The following is an 11,845-nucleotide window of genomic DNA, read 5'->3' as shown; positions in this document are numbered from 1 at the left end:
GTATAAATTGATAGACACAACGTTTTATGTTCATCTTTTCCTCAATCAATCACTCGACAGTAAGAAATATAACTTACCGGCGGCGGAGTTCAACGAGACGCCTCTGAGAGAATGCGCGCTAGGTTTCCTCTCAGATCTTAAATAGAGGAAGCGTCTGTGAGAACGGTGGTGAGAACGACGATGATAACGGCGGAGAGATAACCGGCGGTGAGAACGATGGATTAGAGAGAATCGACGGAAATCGCCTTCGAAATCGCCTTTGAGATAAACGGCGTTAGGGTTTTATGAATTTCGCGAAACAGTGAATAAAAAAAATACCTTATATATGTCCGGTAAATAATCCGGTTAGGTTTAAAAGTACATTGAAAAATTAAAGGTTCGGTCCGGTTTGGACGACTTACTAGTAAGTCGTCTGTTGAATACTGTACATCAGACGGCTTACTAGTAAGTCGTCCCATAGTAAGTCGTCCCAGACCCTAAATTTAACCCCTAAACTAAATTGACTAAATTAACTAAATTAACTAACTAACCACGTTATAATGCCGTAGTTATACTTAAATAGTGTTTACTATACACAGAAATAAACACACTTAGGTAAATTTTAAAGTTTTCAAAAAAACATTTATGCATTCCAAAATCTAACCCTAAGAACACATACAATACTACAACATATGTTGGCAAAAACTAAACCAAAGAATATCATGACTCACTACTTTCACTCATCTATATTGAAAACAATTAACTTTTGTTATATCTTAATTTATATCTCTTAAAACATATGTTAAATACATGATTTCAATTTTTCACTTATCAAAATATTTTTTACAAAAATTTTAAATTATTTCTAAGTAGAACTTGTTCAGACGACTTACGGGGGTTAGAAACGTAAAAAAAAATTCGGTTTTTTTGTTTGTTCACAAGGAGCTAGTTGTAATTTCAATAGCATTTTAAGTTACTTTTGCATTTGATTCAAGTTTGGGTTTACTTTTACATTTGAAATCAAGTTGTGAGTATAATTTTCCCTTCCAAATAATTAGGATATTCTTAAAAAAGTGTCACATTACATGGACAGTTGAAACTTGAAATATATATAACAAATTGCCTCAAACGAAACTTCGAGAGCAGATAACATTGCATGTGTTCTTATGCAATGATTTAGTCTGCTATGAGAGCTTTAATATTAAATAATTATGATAATTTGATTAGTTAATCATGAAAATCGTACATTACTAGTCTCACTCATATCTACACGACTACACGGGGAGGAAGCCAAACAGCTAAATGCAAATGTTGAACACCTAATGCTAATGGTACTCATTGTCCAGCTCCACCTTGATAAATCATAACTAATCTTTCACATCATTCGTCTTTCACCTATGAATATATTGAAAAGACATCGTTATAACCAAAGAAAGAGGGTGTCTGAAATGAAAAAAGATCAGTATGACTCGAATGTTTAGAAATCTAAATGGTTTTCTATTTCCAAACTTGAGCATCTTTAAGTCTGACTAATGAGAAAGTGCACATGGGGCTTTGGGAAACAAAATGAATTTTGACCAGCAGCAAACCAATCCCTACTTTTTAGCAAAAAAAAGACAAAAAAAAGCAAACCAATCCCTACTTGGCCGGAAGATTCTCTCTCTCTATGGATGTCATCCGTTGTCATAATTTAAACTGTTAACCATTATTTTTCCAATCTGTATTTTTAATGTGATTTTGAGTTCATATCCAATAAGTTTAATATCATTGCAACTTGTGATCCCGATTCCAAGATTAGTTTAGGGCCGTCTAGTTTATCCCCTTTTATATCTCAACTTTTAGGATTCGTCGGGTACAATCTGATTCACCCAAAAGCAGATTCTGATTATGATCAACTTTTTCCAGCTTAGATAAATTAACTGCTGATTAAGCGAAAATCATAGGCCAAATATGTTTTTGGTTGCCAACTATATTTAACCAATAATCTAGTTTTTTTTATCGCGCAATATTCACTAATCACTTATTTAAGTAGCATCTATGATTCTCTGAATAATATAACACCAAATTAAGTGTTGGATTTCTTAGTTTTATTATCATAATTTAATGTGAATTGCTTTAGTCTGCTCTCGACTTGTTATGTGGACATGGCTTTAGGTGAGCAGGCCGAAACAGCAATGAAATGTTTTAGGAGTTTTGGATCATTACTAATCTTTCATAGATTTATACTATTACTTTCTATTTTTCCATGCAGTGTTCAACCAACAGTATCAATTTTCCACTGAGTATTTATAAGTTTACTGCAATACAAAACAATTCTCTGTTTCACAAAAGTGTAATTTTGACAGATTAATAAAACTAGCTATTATTAAAAATTCTGTGTTTAACCTTCATTGATACATTAATAACAATTTCTCACTCCACTTAATACTTAAAATATTGATTTTAAAATGAAATTATATTTTAATTTTTTTTTGAAAATGTAAAAAATTACTCTTTATGAAATAAAATTAAAATTGTAAAAGTAAAACGATACTTTTTGTGAAAATAAAGGATTAGTTTAATATATAAAATGATTTTTTTTTCAACCTACAACTAGATTGACCACCAATGTTTGGGCCAATCCCCTAAGTGTTTCAGTCAGCCCAATATCTGATGCACAGAGGATAACAGAGCCAAGATCCGTTGAAGAAGAAATGTAAAACCAAAGGGAAAAAAAACTTGTTTTGATTAATCACGATTCCATGTAAATATATTTTACTTTAAATCTTCTTGTTCACAAATCTTCTTATTATTCTAAGAATAGGATGACTACAGTTTGCTTACGTCTTCTAACTTCAAAGACTTTCTTCTCTCTTCGACTGAACCTATGAAGCTAAAAACTTCATACATATTGGAGGTTTTACTCCAGCGAGCGCAAGAATCGCCGCCGGTAAAGTCCAAAGCCCTTCTCCGCAAATTAGCCCCGAGGCCACCGCAGGAACCATAACCTCTGCTTTCTTCCGATTCATCTTCTCCCAAACAAACACAATCACAGTCCCAACACACATGTCAATAGCAAAATAAGCTCCGACCAGAAACGGAACCGCCATGGCCGTCGGAAGCGGCATGAACCTCCCCGCCTTCTCCGGAGTAAGATCCCTCACCACGTTGACCAAAACCGCAAACCCAAAAAACCCATAACACATTTGGAGACAATGAAGAGGCAGAGCAGAGAAGCCTTGCACCCCAAGGATCGCCATGTTTCTGTAAATCAAAGCGTAAGGAGCCTTGAACTCTCCGTTAGGGTTTCCAACGTCGAACGCTCTGTAGAACAAGAAGAAACTTAACGGCGTCACGATGCATCCAACGACCGTCCCGATCATCTGGCTAGCGAACATAGCCTTAGGTGACGTCATCGTGTAATGAGCCGTCTTGAAATCTTGCAGACCTTCGCCGGAGTAAGATCCCTGACGACGTTGACCAAAACCGCAAACCCGAAAAACCCGTAGCACATCTGGAGACAGTGAAGAGGCAGAGCAGAGAAGCCTTGCACCCCAAGGATCGCCATGTTTCTGTAAATCAAAGCGTAAGGAGCCTTGAACTCTCCGTTAGGGTTTCCAACGTCGAACGCTCTGTAGAACAAGAAGAAACTCAACGGCGTCACGATGCATCCAACGATCGTCCCGATCATCTGGCTGACAAACATAGCCTTGGGCGACGTCATCGTGTAATGAGCCGTCTTGAAATCCTGCATCAAGATGCAAGAAACAGACACAACGGACTTGATCAGTCCACACCCGGCTAGGCCGGCCACCACACCGTTCTCTCTTCCGGTGACAGCAGCGAGAACGAAGAGACCGATCTTCCCATAGTTATAAGCCATGTTGATGTCTGTAAGTCCAGCCCCATAGGCGTTACAGAAAGCAAGAGATGGCGCGAAAATGTAAGCTACAATAACGTAATACCATTTGACCTGTGGGAATATCAGAGGAACCACAACGGTTGAGACCGTAGCGAAGGTAAGATATCCGGAAACTCCTATCCACATGGGGATCTTGTCTCTGAGGAAGTTCTCATCTTCCTTGAGAAATTTTCTTTGTTTCTTGTCACCCACGTCATCAAGATCATTAGGTTTGTTCTTCATTCTTGCGTTGATACTGATAATGGTGACACATAGGATCTTAACGAAAGTGTAGAGACCGTCACCGAGGATTAGAGCTACGGATAAGAAGACTTTGTAACCGTATATGCTCTTCATGTTGTGTTCGTCTAGGTTATCAGGGAACCAAGAGCCCTTGAGTTTATCAAGGAGAGGCCACATTAAGCCATAAGAGAGGATAGCTCCTAAAAGCAAAGAAAGGTTAACCAGATGTGAACATATCATTCCTGCTCCTACAAATGTCATGCTGAAATCAAAGAAGAACCTGCAAAGGAATATTTTAATTTTCATGATTAAAAAAAAACTTATATACTTTAAAGGAAAAGTGTGTGGTGTGTGTTTTTTTTTAATATAGTTGATGCTTACGTTTGTTTCCAAGCTTTCAAGCCAAAGGTTGGGAACTGAGCAAACCCACAACCTTCTATGCCAGAGAAAAACCATTGGAAAAATCCCCACAAGAAACTAAATGAGAAATATTTCATGAAACCGCGCACTTGTTTCCTGCATTGATTCCATTTAAAGATAAGGAAACTTGAGTAAGAAAAACTTTGTGTATAGGATGACTATAGCTTACTTGGCCTGCGCATCTCCTTGTGTGTGGAAGCCGTTGATGAGCACAGCAGTAGCTAAACCACTCGGATATGTTAACTTGAGGTCAATAATCATAACCTTTCTGAGAGGGATTAAGACGAAAAGACCGATGAAACATACGGCAAAGAGATAAGCAGTCATCCAGCCAAGGCCTGGCTCTTTCACACTCTTCTCAGAGTTACCTTCCATGTTCGCACCAGATAACTCATATGTTTTATGGTTCAACCCTAGAAGATATGAAGCAAATCCACCTGAAAAGATTTAAAACACAAAATGAAACCAACCTCTTTAATAAAAATATAAAACTAACCTTTTAGATAAAAATTTACAAGCTGGTTTTATATTATATAAACCCCCAAAAGCAAAAGCAACATCAACCCAAAAGTTTTTATTTAGAACAACCAAACCCAATAGCTTTTTATAAAGCTTACAAGCTTTACATATGTTTGAAACTGTTTTACATATCCCTAAACTGAATATCTGCTTGTTTCCCACGAAAAAGGAAACTATTAAGGAAAAAAGAAAAAAGAAGAAGAGTTTTATGTTCTTAACCTCCGACAGCAATGCCGTAACAAGCAACAGCAGATGTCTGAATCATTGTGTTCTCTTGTCTTGTGAATGGCTTCGCGACAAAACCTGATTTCTTGAGAATCTTGGTCCATGTCTGGACGAAGACAAAAGCTAGTAAAGCTGCAGAGCTGTTGAGATTTGGAACAATCCCTGTCGTAAGGTTTAGCTTCTGAGCTATCACACTGAACACAACTCCGATCACTATGCTCACTAACACTCCTCTCACCGTTACCTGCTTCGTCCATGGTTCGGTCGTCCTCCCAGACATCTCTTCCTCTGTTTCTTGTAATTCTTCTTGTAGTGACGGTTGAATATTGCTTTCTTCTTCTTCTCCATCTTCTTCTTTCTTCATGATCCTTCTCTGCTCTACTTCCATGGAAAACCACTCAAGAAATAAAAATAGATTTGAGCTTTGCAAATGAAAATTCTTTTAGGGTTGGATTATCTTTGATACACACATATATATATATATATCAGAATTTTTAGGAATATATATGTATATTTATATGAAACTTTTTTTGTTTGAAAGAATAAAAAGAAAGCTAAATGTCTTCTACCTTCTTAAGTGCGCATGTCGGACACGCGCATTGTCCAAACGTAGACGAATCTGTCAAAACATCAAGTGATCAAACGCAAAAGCAGCAAACGCAAAATGTGTGAATAAAAAAAGGGGTAAAGAGTAGGGAGAGCTTTGGTACACAAGTCAAGTGGCCAAGTAGATTGTTGTTGGCATCTAGTTCCAAAGGACATTCAATGATATTTTCACTTGTTTTTGTAAGAATCATTGATTATTTTTCATTTACTGGCAAATGAACGTGTGGGTGTAATGATTTGAATGTTCTTTTTAATCAAAGGTTTGAAAAACAAATTTGGCAATCACATCTATATTATTAATATAAAACTGAAGTACATTTTCATACTGTTTAGAAACATAGATATCAATATTTTTAGTACTTTCTTTTATTTACACACAAGATTTTCACCCGCGCTAAAGTGTGGAATAATTTTTTGGTAAATAATTTTTATATAATCGCATTTTCTCTTCATTTAAAGTAGACATTGACATAAAATTCGTAACCCAAAGTCCATACCGAACTCAAACCCAAAAAACTTGATTTGTGCCCATTCCGAAATATTAAAAATTCCAGAATAGGTCTTGTAGTGTGGTACACCATATATCCAAACTCGAAGTGTTATTAACCGAATCCGAACAGACAACCCGAAAAACCAAAAAAACGATATGAAAGTCCAAATTAATCGTAAATATAAATATTTGAAACACAAATATGTACTTCAAATATTTCAATATTTATTTGGAAATTATATCTAAAAATAAGTATTTAAATCTTCAAACTTTAAATATCCGATCTTATATAAATACGTTTATTTCTTATGTTTTGATTTTCAATTTTGGATTTAATTTTGCATACATCCAAACCGAACTCATATAACCTGAATCGGGACAATATCTGGTTATTTTTATGGATTTTAGATGTGATACAATTTAGAAGCAAAACCGAAGTGTTATATTCGAAACCGATCCGTACTTACAAATTTACCAGAATGAGACCTAGAATATGATATAAATTAGAACTGAAATTCTAAATATCCAAACCGTACCGCAACGGGTACTTGAATGCTCAAGCCTAACTTAAAGTATATTTTATGTTTTGTTCAATGAGTTTTATATTTGATAAATATTTTATATGTGTTGGAATAACCCGTGAAACTATAGTCATAAAAATATCAATAATAACATGTTCCAGCGTATCATTAAATATTAATGACTATTACTATTCATTTTATCATATATATATATATATATATATGTATCTCTAGTTTTAATACTTTGTTTATAAGATATATTATTATGTATTTTGTGAGGGTTTTGAAGAATTTGTTTCTTACATTTGAATTACAGTATAAGTGTGTATATGAATTAGTAGCTATATATAATTATTTTTATATTTATAAATAAAATATAATTGATTATTTACTTAAAAGTAGTGTTAATATAAATTGAAATCATTATTTAAAATAATAGACTAGTTATTTAGTTCCTTAATTTTAGGTTAGGGAATATATTTAATAATAATTAAATTAGGTATATAGAAATAATAGGAAAGCTGGTAAAATGTAATGGTTCAATCTAGACTATTTATAAGTAGATAAAAATAGGACTCTAAATTAATAGATTAGATAGCCATTGCATTTACAATAAACTAAGTACTTCATTTTTGTAATTTTTCTATTACAGATTCTGCCAGGGCATTTAAAATCAATTTAAATTAATTAATTACAATTCCAAAACATATCTAACCAAATCAATACTCATATATTGATCATTATTAATATTGTATGAATATTAACTAATTAAGTCGCATGTATTAAAGGGAGATAACATTTTTGTTATGCTCAATTTAGTTAATATTCGTACAATATTAATAATACGTAATGCAAAAAATTAAAATATTTAGTTTGTTGTTTCATTTTAAAATAAATTAACAAAAAAAAAGGTTAATATATGAATAGTACAATTACATCAAATTGCATCAAGTTATAAATTTTTTAATATAATATTATGTACAAATAAAGAAAATTATTATCAAATATCTATATTATAAAATAATATGTTTTACTCTATATGTAAATACTCTGTATTATAAAATTATTACAAAACATAAAAAATATACATGAGATTTTTTTATAAAACCAGCGGTTTATGAATTTACGTTGAACACAATTTAAGTCAAACATCCGCGCGGAGGAACGGGTCAAGTTCTAGTAGAGATTATATGAGTAATATTGAGGTTTGTACATGGCACACTGTGTCCTTTTTTGCAGAAAAAGACACACTAGATTCTTAGAACATCAACAACAAACTTAATGTCAAGTATTATCTGAATCTTGTGTTTGGTGGACGAAGAGGATCTGTTGTTACTTAAAGCAGCAAGAAATGACGTTGTACATGCTTAACAAGGAAACATTTTGATGTTTACAGAAAGAAAAGAACAAATGAAAGTTTTTCAGAATTTTGTAAAACGTTTTAAAGATTTCTTTTTCATGTATGCAATTGGTAGTAGACTTGGAGTTATGAAAGTTGAACAATGAAAGTTTGTTCAATGATTTAGAGTTAGAGAATTCTACCTAAGTAATCAATAATTACTTCTGTTTTGTAAGTTTCTACTATTACAAGTACAAGTTACATATAATGATTAATTTCAGTTATTTTACCAAATTTTAATATTTATGGATGATTCACTTTCTACGTACAGACACGCTGATTGTTTTTTGTTGCAAGATAAAATAGATAATAATATGATACTTCGATATGATGAACCATCTATATTATTAAAACTGATTTACATTTTGATACTGTTTGAAAACATGGATAGCAGTATAAATGAAATTTTTTTAGAAACATGGATATTAATATTTTTAGTACTTCATTTTCTTTACACATTTAGTCATTGCATTTACAATAAATTAGGTACTTCCTTTTTGTAATTTTTCTATTTACAGATTCTGCCGGTGCATTTAAAATCAATTGAAATTAATTAATTACAATTCCAAAACTTATCTAACCAAATCGATATTCATATATTGACCATTATTAATATTGTATGAATATTAACTAATTAAGTCGCATGTATTAAAGGGAGATAACATTTTTGTTATGGTCAATTTAGTTAATCTTCGTACAATATTAATAATAGGTAATGCAAAAAAAAAAAAATAGTATGTTGTTTCATTTTAAAATAAATTAACAAAAAAAACCAACAGGTTATTATATGAATAGTATAATTACATCAAATTGCGTCAAGTTATAAAAATTTTAATATAATATTATGTACAAATAAAAAAATTATTATCAAATATCTATATTATAAAATTATTACAAAACAAAAAAATATACATGAAATTTTTTTATAAAACCAGCGGTTTATGAATTTACGTTAAGCACAATTTTAGTCAAACACCTGCGCGGGGGAGCGGGTCAAGTTCTAGTGGAGATTATATGAGTAATATTGAAGTTTGTAGATGGCACGCTGTGTCCTTTTTTGCAAGAAAAGACACACTAGATTCTTAGAACATCTACAAATTTAATGTCAAGTATTATCTGAATCTTGTGTTTGGTGGACGAAGAGGATCCGTTGTTACTTAAAACAGCAAGAAATGACGTTGTACATGCTCAAGAAGGAAACATTTTGATGTTTACAGAAAGAAAAAAAACAATTGATAATTTTTTAGAATTTTGTAAAGCGTTTTAAAGATTTCTTTTTTATGTATGCAATTGGTAGTAGACTTGGAATTATGAAAGTTAAGCAATGTAAGTTTGTTCAATGATTTAGAGTTAGAGTATTCTACCTAAGTAATCAATAATTACTCCTGTTTTGTAAGTCTTTACTATTGCAAGTACAAGTTACATATAATGATTAATTTTAGTTATTTTATCAAACTTTAATATTTATGGATGATTCACACGCTGATTTTTTTTTTTGTTGCAAGATAAAATAGATAATAATAATATGATACTTCGATATGATGAACCATCTATATTATTAAAACTGAAGTACATTTTGATACTGTTTGGAAACATGGATAGCAGTATAAATGAATTTTTTTTAGAAACATGAATATTGTTATGAACCAGATTGTGGATGACTCATAACCAAGAGATTATACCATCAGCGGCCCAAGAAAGAGAGAGTTGACCAGCTTTTCTTTTTCCTTATGTCTTTATGTTTTCCTTTTTCCTAGTTGGATTAAGATTTGTACTCTTTCCATCTATCTATGACGGTGTAATCTCCTATATAAGGAACATCTATGTTATGAATAAAGATAGACTTTTCCATTACTTTTACAACACGTTATCAACACGATTGATCTCTAAAACCTTAAGCTAAATACGCCTCAACTATTCCAGATTGTACGATCAGCTTGTTCCAGTCGGTGATCAAACTATTTCAGATCTACGAGTTCTTTGACTGCAAGTACCAGCTCGCGTACCAACGATCCCGATCAGCTCAACCTAAGCTAAGTTTTCGATCTCTATCTGAATTTCCATCGATCTCTCTCTCTCTCTCTCTATCGCTAAACCCTAATCACTTTCGATCTCAACTTGTGCCCGATCTCAGCTCGCAGACTGCAAGGAAACAGTTTGGACCAGTCCGTGTAAAGTTCCAGTTTGTACCAGTCCACGTAAGCTCATTCTCTTGGTGGTCCATTCAACCCATCAAAGGTTTAAGGTATACCTAAACTCTAAGAACCCAAAATCGAATGAACTAATGTTCAAAGTGAAACCCTAAAATATGTAAACCCTAAATTACGTGTGTATGGATTGTTTTATTTGAGATTGAATGTTTCTTTGAGGTTTAAATCCGTGTGAGTTAGGATTGATAGTTTTTATAACCTGATTGAATGATTTGAGGTTTAATATTGCATGTTAGAATCTGTTATAATATAAACCCTAATTCGAATTGATAAACCCTAAAATAGAATCCGTGTATTGCATAATCTTTGCGTATTCCTAAAATCAGATTGCTTGATTCCATCTTGCTAATATCAGCCTTGAAACTGGTTAATAAAATTGATATAATTAGCCTTGAAACTGATTGTTTTGGTTTTTCATGATTGAAACCCTATTTTTGGATCAAAACCCTAAATTGTATAATACTTGAATCCGTTTGATTATTTTTGATTATTGATCCAATTGCTAGTCTTGATAAAACCTAACTGAATATAATTATTAGTCTAGCTAAATCTCATACCTGAAACTGATTGATTAATTGCTAAACCTTGATTGAATGTTTTAATATTACCCTTGCACATATAGAATTCGATTGCTAAGAATGAGTGCATCATATCTACTTGGCCGTGTGGCCAGTTTGCATCATATATCATCCTGACCAACATGTTTATGTTATGCGCATGATCTGATTATTATCACCTTTGCATGATCTGATTGTTTTAAATTGAGATTCCATAATTCCACTCATGTACATATAGAATCGGTATGCTAGGTTTGCATTATAATCATACGGCCGCATGAAAACGTATAGAAATTGCTTGTTTGGTCGATACTCTTGCTTGATAAATCTGTGTGACTTATTATGCATCATATATCACTTTGGCCGTGTGGCATTATTGCATTATATCACATTTGGCCGTGTGGCTTGTTTGCTTATTATAAATGTATTGACTTGATAGCATGTCTTGTTTATGGCCGTATGTTAAATATTTTATGAGATCAAAAATTGATTGATATATCATTTGAGATGTCGAAAATCAACTTGGATTTTGTTGCCCTAAATCTCTCAGGAGATAATTATTTGAAATGGACACTAGATACTGAGTTTATCCTAAAGTCAAAGGACTTCGTGAATGAATCACAAAAGGCGATAATGCCAAATGAGAAAGATTGATACAGAGCAATATTAATTATAAGCCATCATCTTATTAAGAGTCTCAAAGATCAGTATCTGACTATAGAGAGTCATCTAGACCTTTAGACAGAGTTAAAAAAATCGAGATATGATCACCAAAGAACGGTGTTATTACCAAAGG

At 32.7% G+C, this 11,845-nt stretch overlaps 1 protein-coding gene across 1 annotated transcript; it reads right to left on the bottom strand.

Moving 5' to 3' along the window:
• Positions 1 to 2,685: 2,685 nt before the first annotated feature.
• LOC106310609 (metal-nicotianamine transporter YSL1) lies at positions 2,686 to 5,757 on the bottom strand. The gene is made up of 5 exons (XM_013747837.1): positions 5,261 to 5,757; positions 4,692 to 4,959; positions 4,484 to 4,618; positions 3,407 to 4,382; positions 2,686 to 3,098 (listed from the first exon to the last, which is right to left on the bottom strand). The coding sequence occupies exons 1-5, from the start codon at positions 5,652 to 5,654 to the stop codon at positions 2,844 to 2,846; spliced, it is 2,028 nt and encodes a 675-aa protein (XP_013603291.1). The 5' UTR covers positions 5,655 to 5,757; the 3' UTR covers positions 2,686 to 2,843.
• Positions 5,758 to 11,845: the final 6,088 nt, after the last annotated feature.

This window comes from Brassica oleracea, chromosome C1 (genome assembly GCF_000695525.1).
Source record: "Brassica oleracea var. oleracea cultivar TO1000 chromosome C1, BOL, whole genome shotgun sequence".
NCBI classification, from domain to species: domain Eukaryota; kingdom Viridiplantae; phylum Streptophyta; class Magnoliopsida; order Brassicales; family Brassicaceae; genus Brassica; species Brassica oleracea.
This window is presented reverse-complemented; position numbering and strand designations above follow the sequence as displayed.